This window comes from Sander vitreus, chromosome 14 (genome assembly GCF_031162955.1).
Source record: "Sander vitreus isolate 19-12246 chromosome 14, sanVit1, whole genome shotgun sequence".
Classification (NCBI taxonomy): Eukaryota; Metazoa; Chordata; class Actinopteri; order Perciformes; family Percidae; genus Sander; species Sander vitreus.
The window spans coordinates 5,660,067-5,685,773 of record NC_135868.1 but is presented as its reverse complement, the minus strand read 5'-3'; the positions used below and the strand labels follow the sequence as shown (position 1 = coordinate 5,685,773).

The 25,707-nt window shown below is 40.2% G+C and overlaps 4 protein-coding genes across 8 annotated transcripts in view; all 4 read right to left on the bottom strand.

The window, feature by feature from the left end:
* The window catches only part of LOC144529223 (H-2 class I histocompatibility antigen, K-K alpha chain-like), a 5,551-nt gene extending 1,536 nt beyond the window's left edge, over positions 1–4,015 (bottom strand). Inside the window, exons 1-2 of the mRNA XM_078268228.1 lie at positions 4,001–4,015; positions 1,720–2,020 (exon numbers count right to left, since the gene is read on the bottom strand). Of these exons, the coding sequence (XP_078124354.1) occupies positions 1,720–2,020; positions 4,001–4,015 (316 nt within the window). The remainder of the gene's footprint in view (positions 1–1,719; positions 2,021–4,000) is intronic.
* The window catches only part of LOC144529194 (major histocompatibility complex class I-related protein 1-like), a 57,305-nt gene extending 53,232 nt beyond the window's left edge, over positions 1–4,073 (bottom strand). For all 3 annotated transcript variants that reach the window (XM_078268192.1, XM_078268194.1, XM_078268193.1), the window contains exon 1: positions 4,028–4,073. In XM_078268192.1, coding sequence (XP_078124318.1) covers positions 4,028–4,058 — 31 coding nt within the window. In that variant the 5' untranslated portion in view covers positions 4,059–4,073. The remainder of the gene's footprint in view (positions 1–4,027) is intronic.
* LOC144529197 (major histocompatibility complex class I-related protein 1-like) overlaps positions 1–17,867 on the bottom strand; it is a 27,812-nt gene extending 9,945 nt beyond the window's left edge. The window contains exons 1-8 of one of the 2 annotated variants that reach the window (XM_078268199.1): positions 17,776–17,867; positions 17,297–17,566; positions 15,961–16,239; positions 15,082–15,384; positions 12,408–12,508; positions 11,242–11,296; positions 9,522–9,588; positions 7,928–9,440 (exon numbers count right to left, since the gene is read on the bottom strand). In XM_078268199.1, the coding sequence (XP_078124325.1) occupies positions 9,431–9,440; positions 9,522–9,588; positions 11,242–11,296; positions 12,408–12,508; positions 15,082–15,384; positions 15,961–16,239; positions 17,297–17,566; positions 17,776–17,824 (1,134 nt within the window). In that variant the 5' untranslated portion in view covers positions 17,825–17,867 and the 3' untranslated portion in view covers positions 7,928–9,430. Of the gene's footprint in view, positions 1–7,927; positions 9,441–9,521; positions 9,589–11,241; positions 11,297–12,407; positions 12,509–15,081; positions 15,385–15,960; positions 16,240–17,296; positions 17,567–17,775 lie in introns of those variants that run through there. The other variant, XM_078268200.1, reaches the window with a different exon arrangement.
* The window catches only part of LOC144529195 (major histocompatibility complex class I-related protein 1-like), a 22,747-nt gene continuing 14,826 nt past the window's right edge, over positions 17,787–25,707 (bottom strand). Inside the window, exon 5 of one of the 2 annotated variants that reach the window (XM_078268198.1) lies at positions 17,787–18,220. In XM_078268198.1, coding sequence (XP_078124324.1) covers positions 18,204–18,220 — 17 coding nt within the window. In that variant the 3' untranslated portion in view covers positions 17,787–18,203. Of the gene's footprint in view, positions 18,221–22,224; positions 23,742–25,707 lie in introns of those variants that run through there. The other variant, XM_078268196.1, reaches the window with a different exon arrangement.

Genomic DNA, 25,707 nt, shown 5'->3' with positions numbered 1-25,707 from the left:
TTCACCTTGACTGAACCTCAGCCAAATAAAACTTTTTCCCGACACACTTAAACACTAAAGCACATCAGCCAATGAGTCAAGGCAATGAAGCTGTATGACTGGATTTGTCCCAGGATGCCTTGAGCTTGAGCATTTCCTCCCACAGCTTCTTCGTTTAGCTCCATCACCAGAGCAGGCCAGTTTTCTTTCATACTATCAACTGCCCTATGCAAGGATAGCCAGCGAACAGCGCATTGCTGCTTCAGACTCCTCATATCTCTCGCTCAGGCATTGCTGTGAGTTGACAGAGGCGATTGGTCCTGCTAGCAGAGTGCTTGTAGAATGAGTACACTGCGGAAATTGTGCGCTTGTAGGCTCCTACCCGGTCCACAGCTTTTGCGGCATCCATCACAGTCAGCACAGTGCGATGGGCAACACAGTGCGCTTGAATGAAAAATACTCTCTATTCACAAGTGCGCCAACTCCAGCACGCTGGCTCCATCCGAGCCCAGTCCGATAACACAAGACAGCTCCACATGCCTGCCGCTGAGCACCTCCACTACTTTGGCAAAAATACACTGAGCCGTCCCAGAGTGTAAAATCGTAATTTCCCAAAAAGCACGTTTCCACTCTTCCACTTACTTGCAATTTTACATAAACAATTAGCTTTTTATCCACAGTTATATCGACGGTCTCATCAATGATGATTCCGATGAAATCACTCTCTCTAATCTTGTCATCTAACTGCTTCAACACCACGTCCTCTAGAGCCATTTCCATTTCACAGATGGAGTCACTGTGCCTGTAAAGTCCCTCAGATGTGGCGAGATCTGGGGCCTGGACGGCTCTCAGTAGCTCTGTCATCCCCGTATACTGGTTACGTGGAATGTCATTTTTGGCCATGTGAAAAACAACTTTCATCTGAGAACATAGTTTCCTTTTTGATGCGTCGACGGCTTTGTCACATTGGTCTTTCATAGGCGTTTGCCATGTGATCGCTGCATTTATTGTGCTCTATGAGACTCAAGAGTCTCATATTGGTCGACCCCCCGAGTAAAGCCATTTTTCCTCCCAGACCTTCCACACTGACTGCAAAACATTCTCTCCTCTCCCTCTACAAGATCGCACCTCGCCCAGGGGAACTTCTCTCTCCTGTCCGGCCTGAACGCCCGCGTTTTTCTTTTCTTTTCTTTTCTGCTGGAGCCACGGATACCACATCAGCCGTCTCTTCAGAGTAAAAGTCATCTTCTTCATTGTAACTGACGTTAGACCGGCCGCTACTTGGTTTTATGAAGTAATTTGCGATATTTCCCTGTTTTGCCATGGCTTGGGCTTTGACTTTCCCGCTTGCTTGACGCCGTTTGTAGTTTGTAACCCTACAGCAGTCTACTGCATTCAATCAGTGTGAAAGTGCGACATGTAGTTTTTTTTTTTCCTTTACCATATACACTACAGTCTACATCCATTTTCTTTAAATCAATAAAACATGATTGTTCATTGTTTTAATAGAACAAAATATATGAAAATCACTGTAGCCTATTTTAACACAATTCAAAGTGTGCAGAGGGAATTATTTCCAGCGGTCATTCTGATCGGTGACTATTAGAATTTTCAGTCCAATTTGTTTCCGGTCAATGACCGGTAATTACGGAAACTCTCCTGTGTTAACATCTGTTTACTAAAATACAACAATTAAATATAAACAACATTTTATCAGTAGAAAGTGAAACATAAACAAACCTTCAGTTTGGTTGAAGCGCAGCTTTACAACTTCAATGTTGGCTTTGAAGGTCTGCTGGTCACCCTCAGAGATCTCAGTCTCCCTCTGCCAGAACTGAGGATCATCTTCTGTGACTCTGCTCATCCAGTCCTGTTTGGGTTCTTCTCTCTTGGTGTTACTGTCATAGTGACTTATCTCAACGTCATCAACCAAACCAACAGCCACAAACTCTGGGAAGTTTGGGACTCCAGAAGACGCAGTGTAGAAATACTTCAGAGAGTGAGTCACTGTAAGAAAATATGAATGTAATAATGTCAGTTTCTATACTCCAGTTGTTTAAATCACCAAACAATGTATTTTTTCTGCACACAGAATCAAAAACAACTATACATTCAAGACATCCTAATAATCTCTGCTGTGCAGTCAATAAATGCAAAAAAGAATGTATAGATAAAAAGCTTTTTCTTCAAAAACTCTTTACTTTAATATTTCTGAGGATTTTGTCCTTAAAACTGCTTTTTCATAATGTCATTTAGTTGATGTTGTTGTCAGAGGGTCTGTGGATTTGCGCGATCACGGAAGGCTTGTATCATGTGGACGCACCAACAGTATTGTTGTCATTACCTAGAATTCCTCATTGGTGAGACTGAAACTACGCACTATTATAGCTTTAAGTTAATAATAATTTTGTGTGAAAACCCTTTGTATTTTAAGCAGTGACGTCTCTTGCATGGAAAGCCTGGTGGGGCACAATAAACTCTGTATGGGCAGCATCCGACTCATCAATAAAACTACACGCAAACCTAACACTACTTGCTCAATGAATCCAAACACAAACGCACCTCGTACATGAAATCACAACTGCACATATAGACGTAACACGGTTACAATGTACTAAATTTAAGTTTTAATAAACTGTCAACTTGATTCCTATTGCTTCACTGTATTTGGCTCGCTATTAGTAGTAGTAGCTAACAAACGAACATAACTGACAGTTGTGCTAGCTAGTAGCTGGCTAGCAATGCCCATACCACATAAATTATGTTTCAAAATCGTCTTGACGTAGGTCGTTCTATTATGTTTTATTGGCTGTGGGGCCAACATGTTCGTGAAAGCGCATTGAACATGCGCACAATGTTTTCATCTGCTCACTTGATTAATGAATGCTGAAGGGCCCCATGCCCACCAAATGAACATTGCTAGAAGTAGCAGACTACTGATCTTAGGTAGATCGTACATAGTAAGAGTGTGTGTGTGTGTGTGTGTGTGTGTGTGTGTGTGTGTGTGTGTGTGTGTGTGAGGTGAAAGTGTTGCATGTGCATGCTTTTTATGTGTGTGTGTGTGTGTGTGAGAGGTGAAAGTGTTGTATGTGCATGCTTTCTGTGTGTGTGTGTGTGTGTGTGTGTGTGTGAGGTGAAATTAGTGTATGTGCTTTCTGTGTGTATGTGTGTGTGTGTGTGTGTGTGTGTGTGTGTGTGTGTGTGTGTGTGAGCTGAAATTGGTGTATGTGCATACTTTTTATGTGTGTGTGAGAGAAAAAGTGGTGTATGTGCATGTTTTTTGTGTGTGTGTGTGTGTGTGTGTGTGAGGTAAAAGTGTAGTATGTGCATTCATTCCTGATATATGGCCTAAACGGCCCATCTTAGTGCTGCGTAGTCATGCTGCCATTTTAACATTACAATTGATCAGACAGTTGCAGTCTTAACGCTCCTGATATTATAAAATAATGGTCGAAATAAGAAATAACACATTAACACAACACAGAAGAAAAATAACACATTTCTGCCATTTTCAGAAATACGCTAATGGCTATCCTTGAAAAAAATCTTAAGTAAGTAAGTAAACTTTATTTATATAGCACCTTTCACAGACAAGAGGGGTCACAAAGTGCTTTTTTTTTAATGATTTCACATGACTGTTAAAACACATAGATTTATCAAAAATGACACCCAGATTTCGCACAACATTACAGTCAGAGAGTGATAGAGCCCCCATGGCCTGCCTAATCTTAGGGGTGATGTTGTCAGGGGCAAAAATCATCACCTCAGTTTTGTCTGAATGCAAAAAATTGTCTGCCATCCATTTGTTAATGGAGGCTAAACATTTGTGCAACAGGGAACGTTTGTCTAGCCTATCGTTTGTCTAGCCTATCGTTTGTCTAGCCTATCGTTTGTCTATATGTCCTATAACTAAACATCGACAGCTATCAAAAGAACCTTAAACTCATAAATACAGTTAATAAAGACAATAAGCATTTTTTATTTTACGTTCAACCAACTTAAAAAAAAGGTCTAAACTCACTTGCTGCGGCGCCATGTACCATGAGGCCCAGGAGGAGCAGAACAAGCCAGGTCTTCATTGTGAGCTGTATCTTCTGAACCTTTGATAGACTTATTAACAACTTGTATGTTTGTTTATCCAGAGAAACAGACACCGCCCTTCCGGCTCGAGCGCCAGGGTCAACTGAGGATAAAACAAGGGGCGCTAAATCACTCTCCATCTGAGCAAATGGGAATTTAGGATGAGCATCAACGTCATTTGTTACTCTGTAAAACATACACAGTGAAGTTATGAACGAAAGAGGAAGTAAAATGATGTTATTTCAGCCAAGAGGAGGGGGGAGACATGCAGGACTTTATTCTGGTTCCTCAGCTGTGTGTAACTTGAACTTGAAAGGAATATTCTACCTTCTGCTGCTCAGATCTTCTAGAATGATCTGTAGGCTAGTGTAATGTAATGTAATATAATGTAAAGTGCAGACATGTGTTAAATCTTGTGGGAGGTCAGAGGTCAGTTACAGATCAGATACTCTGCAGTTTGTGGGGGGTGCAGTAGTGTCTTATTCTTCTTGTGTTCTGTGTGGCTGATTGAAAACAGTCCTGATCAAAAATATCGCCAACAAACAACAAATCCAAGTGTGCTTTCATTGATGTTGTAGTGAGTAGATGTCTTAGGTATATATAAGCTTCTCAAGCTTCAAATTTCCGAGCACCTCTTTCATCCAACGATTGTGTGTAGGGGGGGCGGGAGAGCCTCCAGTTGAGCAAGCCCTATCTCCAGGCTAGCAGAGATGTAAACGCCAGGGGATGTCTTAGTGCAACAGGGAGGTCAACGTCAGAGGACTGTTGTGTAAATATTTAGTTTGTATATTTCTTTAAAACTGAAGATCTTGTTTTGTTTCCAACCAGCTGAAGTAAGAAATAATTTATGTCTTTCAGGTTTGTCTTAATTAATCAGGAGTGCATTGTTGTTTTTTGTTTCAGAATATCTATCTTTCGATCTGTTTTGAAACATTATATTTTAATTTTAGCTGAGACAAAGTGTTGTGGGATGTTTTCAGCTTCTCAGCTCACTGACTAAAACCCTAATCTGCTTCTTATGAATAAAAGCTTCTTCTAAAGACTCAGCCAGCTGCACAGACTGCAGATGATCTCTCCACCATTACAGAGAGATTATTAGTGCTGTTGATGACAGGACAGGACACAGAGACACAGCAGCATCAGGAGGACTGTTAGAGAGGAACTCCACCGTGGTGTCCAGGTGACAGGACAGGACACAGCAGCATCAGGAGGACTGTTAGAGAGGAACTCCACCGTGGTGTCCAGGTGACAGGACAGGACACAGCAGCATCAGGAGGACTGTTAGAGAGGAACTCCACCGTGGTGTCCAGGTGACAGGACAGGACACAGCAGCATCAGGAGGACTGTTAGAGAGGAACTCCACCGTGGTGTCCAGGTGACAGGACAGGACAGAGAGACACAGCAGCATCAGGAGGACTGTTAGAGAGGAACTCCACCGTGGTGTCCAGGTGACAGGACAGGACACAGAGACACAGCAGCATCAGGAGGACTGTTAGAGAGGAACTCCACCGTGGTGTCCAGGTGACAGGACAGGACAGAGAGACACAGCAGCATCAGGAGGACTGTTAGAGAGGAACTCCACCGTGGTGTCCAGGTGACAGGACAGGACAGAGAGACACAGCAGCATCAGGAGGACTGTTAGAGAGGAACTCCACCATGGTGTCCAGTGTTGGCTCAGAGGCTTTGTGGAGTTTAAATGTTTAAGTGTAACATTAAAACACAACTGATGAAATGATGAATATCCAACCCCTTGAGAAGCTCTCCTTGTGTCAAATATTTCTGTTAACCCTCGTGTTGTCCTTGGGTCAAATTTGATGCGTTTTCAAAGTTTTTTATATCAGAAATATGGGTTTCTTAACAACCAAATTGCCCCAAAATAACTTGGATGCATGCGTGTACAGTGGGTACGGAAAGTATTCAGACCCCTTTAAATTTTTCACTCTTTGTTTCATTGCAGCCATTGGCTAAAATCAAAACAGTTCATTTTATTTCTCATTAATGTACACTCAGCACCCCATCTTGACAGAAAAAAAAACAGAAATGTAGAACTTTTTGGAAATTTATTAAAAAAGAAAAACTGAAAAATCACATGGTCATAAGTATTCAGACCCTTTGCTCAGTATTGAGTAGAAGCACCCTTTTGAGCTAGTACAGCCATGAGTCTTCTTGGGAATGATGCAACAAGTTTTTCACACCTGGATTTGGGGATCCTCTGCCATTCTTCCTTGCAGATCCTCTCCAGTTCCGTCAGGTTGGATGGTGAACGTTGGTGGACAGCCATTTTCAGGTCTCTCCAGAGATGCTCAATTGGGTTTAGGTCAGGGCTCTGGCTAGGCCAGTCAAGAATGGTCACAGAGTTGTTCCGAAGCCACTCCTTTGTTATTTTAGCTGTGTGCTTAGGGTCATTGTCTTGTTGGAAGGTGAACCTTCGGCCCAGTCTGAGGTCCTGAGCACTCTGGATGAGGTTTTCTTCCAGGATAGCTCTGTACTTGGCCACATTCATCTTTCCTTCAACCAGTCTTCCTGTCCCTGCAGCTGAAAAACACCCCCATAGCATGATGCTGCCACCACCATGTTTCACTATTGGGATTGTATTGGGCAGGTGAGGAGCAGTGCCTGGTTTTCTCCACACATACCGCTTAGAATTAACACCAAAAAGTTCAATCTTGGTCTCAGACCAGAGAATCTTATTTATCATAGTCTGGGAGTCCTTCTTGCGTTTTTTTGGCAAACTGGCTTTCATGTCTTGCACTGAGGAGAGGCTTCCGTCGGGCCACTCTGCCATGAAGCCCCAACTGGTAGAGGGCTGCAGTGATAGTTGACTTTGTGGAACTTTCTCCCATCTCCCTACTGCATCTCTGGAGCTCAGCCACAGTGATCTTTGGGTTCTTCTTTACCGCTCTCACCAAGGCTCTTCTCCCACGATTGCTCAGTTTGGCTGGACGGCCAGGTCTAGGAAGAGTTCTGGTCGTCCCAAACTTCTTCCATTTAAGGATTATGGAGGCCACTGTGCTCTTAGGAACCTTGAGTGCTGCAGAAATTCTTTTGTAACCTTGGCCAGATCTGTGCCTTGCCACAATTCTGTCTCTGAGCTCCTTGGGCAGTTCCTTCAACCTCATGATTCTCATTTGCTCTGACATGCACTGTGAGCTGTACGGTCTTATATAGACAGATGTGTGCCTTTCCTAATCAAGTCCAATCAGTTTAATTAAACAATGAAGGAGTAGAACCATCTCAACGAGGATCATGAAGAAATGGACAGCATGTGAGTTAAATATGAGTGTCACAGCAAAGGGTCTGAATACTTATGACCATGTGATATTTCAGTTTTTCTTTTTTAATAAATTTGCAAAAAGTTCTACATTTCTGTTTTTTTCTGTCAAGATGGGGTGCTGAGTGTACATTAATGAGAAATAAAATGAACTTTTTTGATTTTAGCAAATGGCTGCAATGAAACAAAGAGTGAAGAATCTAAAGGGGTCTGAATACTTTCCGTACCCACTGTACGTTGTACGTTGGAACCCATACAACATATACATCCATGCATCCATGTTCTTCGCAGGTAAGATTAATGATTACGTCCATTGAAGTTTGGTTGTTTTATTTCATTTCATGGCATTTGAAAATAAAATGTTTAAATGGTTTCAAAACAGCATCCTGGTCAAACTCTGACATAAACCAGTCTGTGATTCACTCAACATCCACTGATCTTAACTATTCTATTAGTCAAAATAATTCATAATATCAGCTTTTTTTCAAACTCAAAAATTAGGTAGAATGTCATTTTATTAGGTTTATTGACCATGGATTTAAAAAAAGCTACAGTCACAGATGTGTAAGCCAGTTGAAATCACAAAAAGACAGAAGATTTGGAATATTAAGGGCTTTATTGAAAAGCAAAACAGAAGTACAAAAGGAATAAAATATCAGGACAACTTCATTCAACATTCATGCTTAACCCAACACAGGAAGTGATAAAAATAAGACAGAAAACGTCCCTCGTCCCAAAATAGCAGGAAATATTTACATTTCTATCAGTGAGCTGAGAAGCTGAAAACATCCCACAACACTTTGTCTAAAATTAAAATATAATAATGTTTCAAAACAGATCAAAAGATATTACAAAAAAACAACGCACTCCTGATTAATTAAGAAAAATCACACGTGTGTGTGTGTGTGTGTGTGTGTGTGTGTGTGTGTGTCTGTGTGTTGTCCAGTTTATCACCAGGAGAACACAGATAGAGAACATTTACACCTCCGGGACATTTTCGGGTGTTTAATCTGCGCAGCATGTTTCTGGATGTTGCTGACTGATGTTGCTGACTGATGTTGCTGGCTGATGTTGCTGGCTGATGTTGCTGACTGATGTTGCTGGCTGATGTTGCTGGCTGATGCTGCTGGCTGATGTTGCTGACTGATGTTGCTGACTGATGTTGCTGGCTGATGTTGCTGGCTGATGCTGCTGGCTGATGTTGCTGACTGACTGATGTTGCTGACTGATGTTGCTGACTGATGTTGCTGGCTGATGTTGCTGGCTGATGATGCTGACTGATGTTGCTGACTGACTGATGTTGCTGACTGACTGATGTTGCTGGCTGATGTTGCTGACTGATGTTGCTGACTGAAAACTCTACTGGCTGACAAATATCTGTTATCTCAAGGTTGATATCATCATATCTCTGCCACACCCTAGGAGTGGATGTATGGCGATGGAATGTATGTATGTGTGTTTATGTGTAACAAAGTGTTAACATGTTATTAATATTGATTTAACCAGAAAAGCCCGACAGCAGACAGCAGAAGTATCAAACTTTAACTATGGAGGATTATTTTAGATGAACACACAGATCTTTATCATGTATGAAGAGTGCTGGGATGCTTTCATTGTTTTGAATATCGTGTTTTACTTCTCTTTAAAAATGATCATCCTCATTTGATGTTTTGGAATATTTGTGATAAGTTTTTGTCAACTAATTTTTCAAATTAGTTTTCTCTGTATTCCAGTCGATGAGCCTCTACTATTAAATTCCCAACCCTAAATCTATCACTTTGCGAATTTTAAATGTGGTGGCACCGCTCCTTTTTCCCGGTTCAGAATTTATCCATAAACATGAACTGATGTTAATTCTCGGTGGGCTTGTCACTACAAGTGTCACCTTTTACATTACATATTGTCATTTGATAAGTTTTTGCCACACAAATATGGATTATTGTAGCTTTAAAGCCTCACCGCACTGCACATTTTTGACCACATAAAACAAGTGATATTCAATCCATTTTGCTGGTGAGGTGGCCCTTCTGTATGGATTACAGATCGTGTAGAAACTTTGTAGATGTTGCCAAAGTGGACTTCAACCTCCTCTTCACACTTTCACTGGCCACTGCCCAGACAATTAAATAGTAAGTTCTCAGAATATGCATTAATACAGTTGATATTTCAGACAGACAGAGCCATTAGTTACCTTTTGAGCAATGTTGTGAAGTTGTTTATATTGTCTGTAGAAGAACCACTTGAAGAAGTCTCTGACTCTGAGAAGAACAAAACACAAAATCATTTTAACAATAATCAAGTAGAACAGAAATGGATTTGATAATTACTAGTACAGTGCCCATTCAAAATGTGCCTGTTTGGAACGAGCAGATTGTGGTATTGCTGCTTGAAGCTTTCTCCAGAACCATTGTACCCCTAAATTACTTACAGCAGGCCCCCGAACCACTTAGCAACCACACTGTATAGCCTACTACTAACTTACAGTGTACTCCTACTTTAGAGAAAAACATTGTACTACCACATTTACCTGACAGACGTGGCAGATTCAGAATTTAGTCACAAAATATCACAATTAAAATGTGGAGTAATCACAGACATTTGCCTCATGGACTTATGGCGGTGCGCCATGCACCACCCAATCCAGCCCGTAATGAGAGCCAATCAGCAAATATCTGCGTTAATCAACCAGTACAGAGACGGACTAACAGAGACTGCTTTGGCTCTGGACTGTGAGTGGGAGTGTGTGTGCGCGTGGAGAGAGAGACGGAGGGGGCGGAGGAAAAGGTGGAAGGCAATGCAAATAAAGATTTTTAACTACATTTTAGTGTTGTCTTTTTCGTCGACGATATTGCATGTTGATTTCGCCAGAGTCAGCGTTTAATGACGGCGGTGCTGTCTCGTGATATAACCTTTCGTTAACGAATTTAACACTTCAGCAGAGGTGTTCATTTCCAAACAGGCTTAGTGGCTTGAGTGTTAACGTTGAAGTATGGATTTAATTCGCAGGGGTATTTTGCTGGCAGTAATGTTATTACTGTTATAAGTTAGCAGCTGCTGGCAACAGAAGTGCCCGGATGTTCACCGCTCTCCCCGCTCTACCAAAGTGGACAAGAGCCAATGAGAGGGCAGACTTGTTAATGTGCCTCTAATATATTCTACCGTGTATACAGACATGCTATACGGGAAAACTGTGTAGTAACGTTAGCATTGTTGCAATGACAACTAGCTTGTTGCTAGTCATATAACGTTATTCAAACTAAACTAAACACAAGTGTTTAAGCAGCAAAGTGTGTGACTGGAGTAGAACATTTACAGTTGTGTTAGGCCAGATATAAACTGATGGAAAACGTACTGTATATCCACACCAAAAACTCATTGTCTGGGAAAACGTGTACACGGTCGGCATCATGTTGTGGTCACACAATTCCGCTTGAAATCCGGACCGAAACAGCGGAGTTGCAGTTGAAAAACACTGCCTGTGGAAACCCAGCTTTAGGGTTAGGTGAAGGTTGGGTTTGTGAAGGGTAGAAATAGGTTTTTTTTATTGAGTTTCCTCTTAGCAAAATGCTGGGTGAATTTAACATGGAGCTTTATTGTGAAGGGTAGACACGGAAGAGCCAGCGGCAGGGCTTTTTTTCCGCGGCCTTTAAGTTTTATTCACAGTTTATTATCCAAACGCTGTCCAAACTGCTCCAAATTCCAGACCCCAAGTTCATTGGGTACCCAGGAAAGCAAGCGTGAAGTAGATTGGATGAACGGCGTGCACGCACACGCACACACACACACACACACACACACACACACACACACACACACACACACACCCACACACACACACACACACACACACACACACACTTCCAGATTTATTAGATGTGTACATAAAGACAGAAAGACAGACATATATGAACCTGTGTTGCTCAATGTTCTTGTACGAGAAGGGTCAGGTAAAGTCTTCTTGTCATTAAATTCAATTCTAATTACCATTACATTCTTAAATAGCATGGACAACATAGCTATTCCCTACCTCCACCCAAGGTTATACTTGTTTATATAAGTGTTACATGATTATTTTATTTTTGACTTTTCAATTTAAATGTGGTTTTTCTGTAGTTTAATGTCATGAGAGTTGAAAACAGAATCCTTTCTCTCACTTCAGTCTCACTTCAGAATAAAGGCAGTCACTGACAGTAGTAGCTGAAAAAATAGGTTTACTTGAACGTGTGGTTGGCATAGTTGCTTTAAATTTAGGTGAATTAGGAATCAAAGATAGTTTAACTTGTGCACTCAGTGTATATATACACAAGCATCTATCCAGAGAACAAACATTTTAATAAAGACATGATTTTTAGATGCCAAAGTTGCAAATGCCAGAACATCTCTTCTCCACTAAATCTACCACTCACTACCACTCACTTACACTGGTTACAAATACCTTTTACAGTTCTGTTAAGGTCTTCATTTCTTTCCTATACTTCTCTTTAACATCATAAAGTTTGGGTCATATTATCATGATGCGCTTATACTGTTCACTGGTAGCTGCTTCAGATTTTGGTGTGCCTTGAACTAACCCTTGTTTCAATTTTGTAATATGGATGAATATCAACTCTTATCTAATAACAATTTTGGTGAATTTAGGCAGCGTATCAACATTAACCCAGACTTTGTAAACTACCGGAGAGAGCTACTGTATGATCAGCTGACATGGCTGGTTAGTGACTAAAACAGCAGGGGGCACTGTGGCTCTGAGGCGCTGCTTCACATTTTTGTGAATTAGGAATTATTAATCCGTTATCATCTTTAGCACTCAGTGAAAGCTACTTTTGAAAATCAATTCAGAAGTTGTACTGTAAAAAAGAAAAGACATTGTTTCAGTTGTCAAAGTGCAAATGCAAGGATACTGATTTACTGAGTTTCTACTCACTCAAGTTGGTTAAAATCCCTTCTACATTTCTGTTTAGATTTTATTTGATCACTTTTGTTTCACTTTTTAATCTGGATAAACCATTTACTCAAGACTAACATCAAGGAAGAACTGGAAAAGTCAAATGTGGAAATCTTTGCTTCTCTCACCATTCTTCTTTTTGTAAATGATGAATCCAATCACAGCGATGAGGACGAGAGCAACCACAGCCACTGCAGCAGAGATCATTATGACGGTCAAGTCAGCGGGTTTCTCTGTTGAGCAGAATTCTTTTTTTTAAAGTGTGTCTCTGTAAAAAATATATTACAGTAAAATCTTTCATTGTTTTATTATTGATAACTGCAGAAATAATCATTTGGAAATACAGAAACAACTTTAGCAAAACCAGCTTTTTAAAAAAAAAACTGAACAAAGCTAATGTCCTCTTAAATTTAGCAAAGTATAAACCAAGAAATGAAATCATGTTTTGTATGTTGCATTATTGACCTTGTACTGCATCATTCAGAGGTTTTTGAAGAGTCAAAAAGCAGCAGAAATAAACCAGTCTATGGCCTTCATGCAAGAACATTTTCCTATTTTTATCCTAAATCTCTCTTACTTGTTTTCCAAGAGGTTTGCTCATACAAGTGTTCAAAATCACCAACTCTCTTAACTGGACACATTTCTTGTAAATGGCTTGTTTTAGCCTGACGAACACAAGCTGTTTATGGGGAGGTTTGTGTTCAGCATCTAAAATCACCGTACAAGTTGAACTGTTCCGCTCTGCTCGTGAGAAAATTTAAGTCACAAAATGTTACCAAAGAGCAGGCGCGGAGCTGTGGCCCGCCCAATCAGAAATTCACAACAAAAAAAATACTACTCTGTATAGTTAAACATGGATATTAGTACTGTATGTGGTGTATTTTATCTATAACATGTTAAAAACAGTAAAATTATAAGTAAGCCTGATAACTATTTAAAAAGTTAAGTGTGTTGGTGTTTTCATTGGTCAATGTAACATCAATGTAGCACTACAGCAATCTGGCACGAACAACGGTAACGTTCGCTAGAAGTGTCATGGTATCTTGATTTTGTTTTAATATGGCTAAACAAGTTGCACTCACTCATTTTTGCTGAGGCTCAGCACACAGAAAGTGGACATAGTACTGGGAGTGAATGTCTGCGGCTGGGTGTGTGTAAACTCTCACTGTGAGCGGCTGAAGGCTGTGTTTCTCCCCGCAGGTCAGAAGCAGAAGCTCTGGCAGCTTTCTGTCGGTTTAAACCAGTCCAGAAGAAGACGCACAAACGGAGGCAAATTTATGTTTTCCTAGGAGGGCATACCATGTACCGCCCTACCCTGCCTCTGATTGGCTTAACCAATCTCCTTCCTCGTGCCTAAACCTAACCAATCCAACAAACGAAGGCAGCAGGTACCAGCCAATCAGAGGTGTATAAGGGCGGGACATTCCTTCGCCATCCTAGAAATGCAAATTCGCCAATATCAAAGCACTTTACGGTCCTCTTCTGCTCAAATGCGTCCAATGTTCAACATAAAGAAACACATTTCTACAGGGACAAGAAAACAATGCATGAGATAAAATAATGTTTTGGTTAAGGCCAAAACTATGACCTAGTATGTTGAAAATAGTAGATAGTTTGTTGACATGTTGGCTCATTTAGTCTAGTCAAAAATATGAGATAGTTAATCATAATTGGAAGTTGAACGAGCAGTATCTTAAACAACGAAAACGATAATCCATCTATAATGAATTCCCTTTTTCTCCTTTAAGCCCTGCGAAAAATGTTTCATCAGGCAACTCAAGACTGCTGCTCTAGTATAATTTTCTGGATTCGAGAACTATGTGGATGATTCGGGACAATCAGATTCAGGCCCACCTCGACTTAATCTAGGCCCAACAAATCTGTCACGTTCTGCATCCGCCACTGCCAAAGAGTAAAAAGAAGAATTTCCCACCACGGAGCTCCAAGTCCTGCTGTTTAAACCAGCAACAACTGTAGCAGTGTCAGTGTAGTGCTATTAGAAGATCTGAAGCAGTTAGTAAATATTAACAGTACAGCTGTGTACAGTGGGACAGAAATAAAGAGGGAGTGATCTAAAATGAGATGCTAAATAATGTTTTTCTAAAGCAAAATGGTTCTTAACTAATATGAGAGGTGGTCATGGGACAGTCACAGAGATATTTTAGGCAACAGAATATTATAGACTACAGTAGATGATGGTCTGGAAGAGAGAAATATGAGAAGATTGGTGAGTGCCACTTTATAGCCTAACTTTATGTTCTTCTGTTTATCTAAAGTGCAGAGACTGGCTTTACTCTACCTCCCATTTTGGTCACAGATTTGGGGGTCAGAGGTCAGATGGGCTGATAGTCAGAAGGGCTGTTAATTTTACCCCCTCCCCACTGCTGTCAGCTTGTAGAGGGTAAACAAGCAAATGATTCTCTAAAACTCTTAGTTCATTATCTCAGACTCTCATGATGAACTGAACCTTCTTTGCGCAAAGAATAAATACTTAAAAGACTTGGTTGAATGAAGCCTTATTTCAGATCTTACCTAGGTATTAGAATTTCTACCACAGCCACCAATTCTCTTAAATCACTCATATAAATCTGTTTCTACGAGTGGTTCTTGCATGACGTCCATTGTGTGATGAAAAAACTGTAAAATTACTTAAAATTGAGATAATGAATGTCATTTTTTTTTGGGGCGTCCATCAGTTCAAACCAGAAAGCACATAAAAATAACGATGTATACAGCACATAAACATTCATTAACCACAGAACAAATTACATTTGTGTTTGCCACTTCCACCTGATTCCAGTCTTACCTCTGTTGGTCCTGATCTTTGCTTTGTCCAGTTTGGTGATGATGTCGTCCTCCACACCAGAGAGATGAAACACACAGTCGTACCTCCTCCAGTCTTCAGCTGGGACTGATGAAAGGTCCAGGTCAACACTCATCTGGAAGGATCCATCGTGGTTGGGGAGGATCTCTCCGACGTCCACGTCCTCATGATGCTCCTCTCCATCTTTCCTCCAGAACATCATGGCTCTGTCAGGGTAGAAACCTGTAGCGTGGCAGCTGACTGGAGAGGAGGGAGACTTCTGGAGGAGAGACACTGAGGGAACCTCTGCAGAGAGAGAGAGAGAGAGAGAGAGAGAGAGAGAGAGAGAGAGAGATGAGAAAGGTCAAACGTGAAAGGAAAGAAAACAACGGAAAAAGAAAAAGGAAGAAAAATACAATAGGGAATTGTTAACAGAAGGTGTGAAAATTCTTCCAAGTAAAATAAATAAGTAAATAAACATCAAACAACAACACTAAGAGTTTAAATCCATGCTAGCAGCTCTGAGGTTGTTCTGATGTACAGCGATGCTTTGAGCTAATTTTACCAGCATGTTGATGTTTGGCAGGTTATAATCTCAGTTCTGAAGGACAAACAGACCACCTGTCAATGCAGTTAAACTTACTTACCGTATGCTAACTGGCTATCATTGGCTATTGATAGAAAGTAATGTCAGATCACTCTAACTTGTCAGTCTCTACTGATTGAGGAGGGCTAGATCAAATCTTACCACCACAGAAAACACCCCCCAAAAAGAAGGTGATGTCAGACTGATTGGAGTGATAATACAATGGCAGTTCAGTCTGAGCTGACTGTATGAACATTGTTGTGTTCATGAAACTACATCAGGAAATGTGATTCTACCTTTTCTCAGCAGAGAGCTCTTGCCGTAGTCCAAATACATCTTCAGCCATTCAGGATACGTCTCAGTGAGGATAATCTCATTGCGTTTTATTCTAGATTTGTCAGCATCCCATCTTTGTTTGATGATGACAGCCTGTGGTTTCACAGCGATCCATGTCTCTGTCTTCAGGTCCAATGCTATGAAGTCTTCTCCATCATAACCATACTGATTCAAACCATTGACCTCTCCAGTCTCATCGTCCCACTCACAGCCAGTCATCCTCTGGAGAATGTGGACGCCTGAGAGACAGACTAATTATGAATAATGCATAATAATAATAATACATTTTATTTATAGAGTGCTTTTGACGGTACTTAGACACTTTACATTAATTAAAATGATCATATAAAGCAAGACATCAAAAATAAAACATAACATTACTCACAATAGGGAGTTCTGCTGATTTAACTGGCGTGGTGTTTGAAGGAGAGTTTGCTTTGAGTGATGGAACTCCATTTCTGTTTCACAGCGTAAATAATAACTACTCTGTAAATTCCCAGATGACTGCTGATGGCAATGAAACAAGTGTGGATTCTGTGCACATCCAACTGTTATATATATATATATATATATATATATATATATATATATATATATATATATATATATAAAGTTACACCAGTGTGGGTCACTCCATAGTTTAGTGTTTCAGATGTGGAACATGAAATGAACCATCCCTGCTTGGTGTCCAGCTGAGGACCTGATCTCTCTCCTCCTTGTGTTCTGTTATCATAGAACTGGTGCTATCTAACATCTGCAGCCTTGGATACAGTCTCAGGTTCAATTGACCAACAACTTATAGTTATTGCATTAGTTTCTACTTCTTGGATTACCATCTCAGAAAGGCAGCTGCATTTCATTAGTCTGATTTTGTGCAATGAAAGTTTACTTTAACAGAATATTTATTCTGTACATGATGAAAAAAAAGCCTAGACAGGCTTCCAATTTTCCAACATGTAATATCAAAATCTTAGTTATTTCACTTTTTAAGTGTTATGCAGCAACACAAAGCTTCAGATGGCAAACAAAACATTTGGATTCCTGAAATAAAACCTGTACAGACAGATGATAAGGCCCTCAATCCAACTATCTGACAGGTCAATGAAGGGAATGTCTTGTATTTCCTCTTCCTGTGTATGTTATTGTGAAGATATTTTTACTATTGATGTTTAGAATTTCATTATCTCAGGGTGGGAATGAGTTTAGGTCACTTTACAGTTTAGCAGTAAAAGTTAAATGTAACATGCATAAATACTAAGTACTATACTATATACTATTGATAAGTAAATACTGTACCTCCACTTTGGTTGAAGCGTTGCTTTAAGTTATCCATTGTGGCTTTGAAGAAGATTGGGTCAATCTCAGAACATCTTTGAGTGTAAAACTCCAACTGCTGAGGATTGTTTTCTAAAAATGTTTTCGCCCAGTCCTGTTTGGGTTCTACTATCGTTTTCTTGGTGTCGCAGTAACCCATCAGAAGTCCATCCACCAGTCCAGCAGCCACAAACTCTGGGAAGTTTGGGACTCCAGAAGATGCAGTGATGAAAAACTTGAGTGAGTGTTTCACTGCAGGACAAACAAGGTTTATACATTCAGTATAAATAGACGCATATCATTATTTTATCATAAATATGATGGCAGTATGATTCAGTTAATCTAAAACATGATAGTCTCGAGTTGAATTAAAAGTGAAACTAAACTCCAGCTGTGTTCCAGAGCTACACAGAAACAAAGCAGACCTGAGTGGAAAGTAAAGATTTCAAATGTGATCTTACCTGGAGATGAGACGTGACAGAAAAGAAGCAACAACAGGAACGTTTTCATCTTGTTCCGGGATCAAATAGCGAAATGTTATTAAATCACAAACGACGCATCTTTCCTACCGCACTGAGGGAAACAACGAGCTACAAACTCACTTTCATAAAAAACGAGCCGTCCTCTTCTGAACTGAGGAGAAAACCAGGAGGAGCGCCGTCATCAACCTTCATCTGAGCCAATGGGAATTTAGACTGAGCATCAACGTCACTTGTTACTCGGTGAAACGGACCCAGTGAGGTTATGAACGAAAGAGAAAGTAAAATGATGTTATTTCAGCCAAGAGGAGGGGGAGACATGCGGGACTTCATTGTTTTTGTTTCTGATTGATTTGTAATGCTGAAATAGTCCTTACATAGTTGCATGCAGTATGGACGCCACTGTAAAGCTATAAGATGGGCTTCTCTCATGGTCAATCCGTGGTTGATCACATGATGAATAAGTGTGGCCCTGATCTCATCAGAGATGGCTCTCCTTCCTCTTCTTCCCTCCTCCTCGTTGTTGACCCCAGTCTGTCCCTCCTACTCCCCTTGCTCTCTGTCTATTGTTGGCATCCATTGTTCAAAACAGGTAATGTGACCTTTGACCTCTCTATAGGCCTATACTAAAGCAGTGATTGGTTAGTGTTCAGTTATGACACAATGTGTTTGCACATGTGAGGAGTGTGTGTGTGTGCCCTGGTAAATAAGTGTAGCATTTTGATTGGTTGTGTTTGGAAAAGGAAAGCAAGTCACTTCCTGTTCAATTTTTTTTGAGAATTGTGTGTAGTGTTTTGAAAAAAGTGTTTTATGCGATTGGAAACTGAGTGAAAGGCTGAGAAATGGCTTATGGTTTTGGAGATGTGCTGTGTAATTTTGCACTTTGAGTGAGAGGTTTCAGAAATCGTGTGACATGAAAAGATTTTGTGTGTAAGCATTTGAAAAAAACTGTAATTCATACAGTGTCGTCTTAAGGGGAGACACCCCAGGCAAAACCATAATTTTTCAATTTTGAGTTTTTGGGTTATTTAGCTTCCACAGCATGTCTTCTTTCAGACTATTGGAGAAAAAAACATACAAAATACACATTTAGGTGTTTATTTTACTACACTTTGTCTATTTGCTCCTGCAAATTTCTCCTAAATTCACCAAAAGTTAGCATTAGATAATGCCTCATTTGCATATTTAAACATAACATTTCAGAAAACTTGTAATACAAAAATATATGTCTCAATGTAAGTAATTAAGTGGGGAAGTTTCATGTTGACATCTGTTAGTTCATTATTTTATCCTATTCACCTGGGGTGTCCCCCCTTAACTTGCTTATAATCTAATATACTAATATAATATTAATATTATGAATAATTTCAGCCTGTGTGAGAGGATGGGGAGACATGCGGGGCTTTATTCTGGTTTCTCAGCTGTGTTCACATATGAAAGGAGTATTCTACCTTCTGCTGCTCAGATCTTCTAGACTGATCTGTAGGCTAGTGTAATGTAATATAATATAATTGTAAGAGTTATTAGCAGGATGAATATGTATATACGTAACAGCTGTAGGCAGATATCTGCCACCTAGTGGGAATAGTCAGGGACATTCATGTAATGTAATATAATGTAATGTGTAGACGTGTTACATCTTGTGGGAGGTCAGAGGTCACTGTCAGCTACAGATCAGATACTCTGCAGTTTGTGGGGGTGCAGTAGTGTCTTATTCTTCTTGTGTTCTGTGTGGCTGATTGAAAACAGTCCTGATCAAAAATATCGACAACAAACAACAAATCCAAGAACTTTCATTGATGTTGTAGTGAGTAGATGAGATGAAAACAAGAAGCAAAAAGAAATGAAAGCGAAGCAGAACGAGAGTGTGAGAGCTTCTTAAAGCCAAAGATGAGATCAGCTGAGCTGTGTGTGACAGGCTGAATGCTCCTGAACTGATCTGGAGCTGTGGACGCTGAAAACTGCTTCAACAAGAGAAATGGAACACCTCTGTTGATGTTTGAACACCTGATGCTGGTTTTCATTTTGCTCTTGCTTTGGTGCTGTTTATACTCTCTGTCCATCCTCACTTATTGTTGGTGAAGCACTTTATAAAACATTATAGAGTTTCTGTTTAATAAGAAAACTCAGATCTTTTGTTCTCACTTCTTCATCTGAGACATTACTATTATACTTGATTATTATTACACAAATAGATCAGTCTATCACTGTTGATCAATACCTGAGTCTATATCACTGCTGATCAATACCTGAGTCTGTCTCCAGAACAGTCAGCAGAGTGGCAGCGCCCCCCTGTGGAGGATTCTTGTATCTCCTCTGAAATGAAGACCAATCAAATCAAATCCATGTAGAATGTATTTAGTGTCAATGAACAGCCTCACTGCTGCCCTAACCTTAAAATACCTTATATATATATATATATATATATATATATATATATATATATATATATATATATATAACAAAGAGGAATTCAGGAAAAATCATTTCCACAATCCAGTTCATCACAAAAAGTTCATAAAAACAGCTTCTTGTGAATAAAAGCTTCTTCTAAAGACTCAGCCAGCTGCACAGACTGCAGATGATCTCTCCACCATTACAGAGAGATTATTAGTGCTGTTGATGACAGGACAGGACACAGAGACACAGCAGCATCAGGAGGACTGTTAGAGAGGAACTCCACCGTGGTGTCCAGGTGACAGGACAGGACACAGAGACACAGCAGCATCAGGAGGACTGTTAGAGAGGAACTCCACCGTGGTGTCCAGGTGACAGGACAGGACACAGAGACACAGCAGCATCAGGAGGACTGTTAGAGAGGAACTCCACCGTGGTGTCCAGGTGACAGGACAGGACACAGAGACACAGCAGCATCAGGAGGACTGTTAGAGAGGAACTCCACCGTGGTGTCCAGGTGACAGGACAGGACACAGAGACACAGCAGCATAAGGAGGACTGTTAGAGAGGAACTCCACCATGGTGTCCAGGTGACAGGACAGGACAGAGAGACACAGCAGCATCAGGAGGACTGTTAGAGAGGAACTCCACCATGGTGTCCAGGTGACAGGACAGGACACAGAGACACAGCAGCATCAGGAGGACTGTTAGAGAGGAACTCCACCGTGGTGTCCAGGTGACAGGACAGGACACAGAGACACAGCAGCATCAGGAGGACTGTTAGAGAGGAACTCCACCGTGGTGTCCAGGTGACAGGACAGGACACAGAGACACAGCAGCATAAGGAGGACTGTTAGAGAGGAACTCCACCATGGTGTCCAGGTGACAGGACAGGACAGAGAGACACAGCAGCATCAGGAGAACTGTTACAGTTTTTTTCCATTGCTTAAGCACTATTTTGAAAACCGGGACCAGTTTTTCAAAATACTACACACAGTCAGCAGAACACCTCAGACCCTTTGCAAAATGAAACTCTTGCAAAAACAATACACTAATTTATAAAAACCATATTTTGTTACCATGTGCAACACACGTTTCATATGACTTCGGTTTGAACCAGTTACACACTGCTGTAGCTCACCTAAAACACTTTTAGCTATTCTACTTCAGGGATTAGAGTACTGTAAATGAAGTACACAGAGAAAGTGCAAACATACAATACGTTCACCAAACACTACACAAGACCAATGCTGCAGCATTTGAAAAGTTTGATTATAATATATAATGCTATATGTAGTTTTGGTTGCAGTGCTTCATTTTGCAGGATATATGAGATATTTTGCAGTTTGGGTGTGTGGTTTTGTGAATTGTGTTAAGTATTTTGATAAAAACCAGCCTAGTTTGCAAAATTGTGTTTTAGCAATTGGAAAAAACAGTAAGCAATCATGTGTTTGCGCACCTGATGGCTGTGTTTCACAGATTGGCTCATAGGTGTGGTCATTTGACAGTCAGTGCTTTGGAATTGCAAGGAAGTGACATCATGATATACTTGTGTGTCTAGTGTATACTAGAGTGTGTTTAGTGTTTTGCAAATCACTGTGTGTATTGTTTAACAAAAAGTGTGAGGCTGACATTGTGCTTATAGTGGTGCACATCTGGGCCAATGTTTTGCTCCTCGAGTGTAAGGTTTTGATAATTGTGTAATACTTTGGATTTCAGTGTGTAAGCAATTTGCAAAAACTGTAATGACTTGAATTGAAGACCAAAAACAGACGTACAAAAGGAGTAAAATATCAGGACAACTTCATTCAACATTCATACTTAACCCAACACAAGAAGAGATTTGGAGCATCGCTGTTTCTTTATGTTTATAAAAATAAGACAGAAAACGTCCCTCGTCCCAAAATAGGAGGAAATATTTACATATCTATCAGTGAGCTGAGAAGCTGAAAACATCCCACAACACTTTGTCTCAGCTAAAATTAAAATATAATAATGTTTCAAAACAGATCAAAAGATAGATATTATGAAACAAAAAACAACAACGCACTCCTGATTAATTAAGAAAAACCTGAAAGACAAATTATTTCTTACTTCAGCTGGTTGGAAACAAAACAAGATCTTCAGTTTTAAAGAAATATACAAACTAACTATTTACACAACTGGAAAATAAATGCTAAACTGATGCTTATATCTATTTTGTGTGTGTGTGTGTGTGTGTGTGTGTGTGTGTGTGTGTGTGTGTATGTGTGTGGTCCAGTTTATCACCAGGGGTCCGTTTCAGAAAGCAGGTTCAGTGAAAACTCTGAGTTTGTTAACCCTGAGATGAGGTAAACTCTGGGTTTTCTGTTTCAGAAAGAGAGGTACCTTAACCTCAGAGTCAGTTACTATGGTAACTGAGCCTGTGAACCTAACCTTCTCTCAGTCTCCTCCCTCTGACACCAGCCCAGCCTGCTGACACAGCGCTCTTTCATTTCCTCATTCATTCATTCATTCAGTCTGTATCAGGCACATTTTAGCGCAGTTTGTTTCTCTATCTGCATGAATAAAAAAACAGGGTTGGTTTATTAACCATGTTACTATAAAACGACTAATAAGACTATAAAACGTTGATGAAGAAGCTGTATTACTTCGCAGGGAGCTAAACATACGTCGGGAGATGATATTGAGGCCCCGACTATAGATGTATTTTCATTTCCAGATAACTACCTATTTGAGCGGTATGGTTTTTCTTGCCAGTCTATCAATTAGGCCTATGTATCCTACATAACCTTATCCGTCCTCATATCACTAATGTCACCCGTCATGGACATCCTCTACATCCCAGCAGATTATTTGTGTCGCATTATGTTTTTTGCAAACGGCAGTTTTCTTTACAACATTGGCGATGCGGAGAATATTAGTAAAGCCACTGTATGCAGAGCTGTCAGAAGAGTGTGACTCGCTCGGAAAGGTTTCTTAAACATTTGTGTAGAGTTCCCTGGAGTCTGGACACAAGCCAGTAAGAGACATTAAAAAGAAGTAATTATGTTAATGATGGTGATGCAACCTCAGAATGGGATTAGTAGTAGTTTACTTTCTCAGAGTTCCCATCTCAGGGTAAATCAACTCAGAGTTCAGGGTTAGAGTCAGAGTTTGTTAAACCTCCTTCCTGAAACGGGCCCCAGGAGTAACACAGATTTACATTTACACCGACACCTACGGGACATTTAGGGTGTCTAATCTCCGCAGCATATTTCTGGATGTTGCTGACTGATTTGCAGTGTTGCCCCCGGTGATCTGATACAACCAGAGAACCTGCGGCCGCTGCGACAAGGACTGTGCCTTTGTCCAGGTGCCCCAAGTCAGAGATGTCCTTTACAGCTGTGTCCCAGAGGTTTCCCAGTGGATAAAAAGAACCAATCCCAGAAGGTTTCACAGAGTTTAAGGCGGCTGTGTGTGAACAGTTCATGTCAACTCACTGTGTTCAGGGTGATGGGTTAAGGATTTACACTCTGGATTTAGTTTCTCAGAGAGCTCAGAGCTGTTGTCAGGAGATGGAGGGCATTTGGCTGAAACACAAAGCAAAGACAAGTCATTTTTTATTTTTGGCAAAGTATCTTCTAACACCTTCTTCCCAGTGGATATGATCTCCTCTTCTAGTCACTCAAATCTCTTCTACCTTTCTGTTTTTAACTTCTTTTCCTATCACTTCTCTGTTGTTATGTGTATTGATTATTGCATTGCCACATTCTCAAGAGAGTTGTAAGGACCTCAGGAAGAATAACGAGGATCCTACATAAACAAACAAACAAACATCATCATGCTATCGTCATGGTAGGATCCAGAAGCAGCTCCAGAGTTTAAACCTTTAAGATAACACGTTTCTTATCCTCAGCAGGCAGCTCACTGCCACTCCTCTCACAAAAAGGCTTTTATTAATCCACTCTCCCTTCAAAATAAACTTAAAAAAAAGTCCAAATAATAAAACAGATAGAAAAATAAATGACATTATATAAAAAAGAATAAATAAAATATAAAAAATGAATGTATATGCAATAAATAAATAATTTAAAATTAAAAAAAGGTATAAATAAATATAAAGCTATGGAAATTAATGAACAAATCAATGTCAAAATAAAAGAAAATGCTTATAATTATTCTTTTATATGTAGTTATTTCTCTTTATATTTCCCACTAGAGGAGCAGTGGATTTGTTTAGAACGCGTCTCAGAATCCACCGATTTCTTTTGTTTATTTATCTTTATCATTCAGACTTCATATTGATACGATTTTTCTTCTTTTTCATCAGCAAATAATAAACTGTCCTTACTAGATGGCGTACAGGGAGTGACAGCAGAGCAAAACATAAAAGATATTTAAAAAAACCTTTCATTTCCAATCCCTTAGCGGTACTGAGCGGTACAGCGGTAAATAACCGTGTGGCTACAAACAAAGAAGAAAAAGTGAACGAGAGCTCAGCTGTTCTATACCAGCTGATACAATAAGAGGTCGACCGATATGGGTTTTCTCTGGCCGATGCCGATGCCGATCTTTAGAAATCAGCATCAGCCGATAAATGCTGCTGATTTATTTTGGCCAATATGTGCTTGTTTTTAAACCTCTATTTGAAAGATAAAATGTAACACTAATATACACAGAATTTCTCAACAAAAACATTTATTGAACACTTCACCAATCTACACTTGTATACTTCAATTAAAAATGTAAAAACATACTGTATATTGTATAAATAATGCATGACAAAAATATTAAATAAACGAAACAGGTAAGAAGAAAATAAACTTTGTCAAATAAACTTTTTCAATGAAAAAATAAAGTTTAGTGCACTTAGCAGCATTTATTAAACTTCTGAGAATACAAATCTGCAAGCTTCTGTCATTCAAACAACTCTTGGTTGTAATTTAAAACTCGTCCAGCCAATTTAATAAAATGAAGGGTTTTATTCGTGCTCGAGTCCATAGATGCAGTTAATGGATACAGGCACGGAGAACGGAAGGCTCTGTTAGCAACGATTAGCTCCGTAAGCGGTTAGCTCCGTTAGTGGTTAGCTCCAGTTAGCTCCGTTATAGGAGTGGATGAGACTGCCACTAACAGGGGTAACAACCAGACTCTGATAAATGACATTCGGGGAGTTTCCACAGCGGTGTGGCCGCGGTGTTTTGTACGGTTTCATTAGTACAGTTAATCCCAAGGCAAGAACACAGCAACATGCTACTGCTAACGGTAGCGTCTGAGTCTGAAGTGACTGCGCGAGACAGACGGCACGAGACTATACGAGGGGAGGGGCTGGAGGCAGCTGGTCTGGGTGTGCTGTAAAAAATGTCGCCTATTCATGTTTTTAACACTAGGCTGCCTGCAGATGCGCCTGCCTATTAATCGGCTTGATATACTGGGATATTGGCCGATGCCAATTATGTAAAAAAATGCCAAAAATCGGCCGATTAATCGGTCGACCTCTAGATACAATCACTGCCTCAATCAGCTGACTGTCAGAAGGCTGTGACGATACGCCAC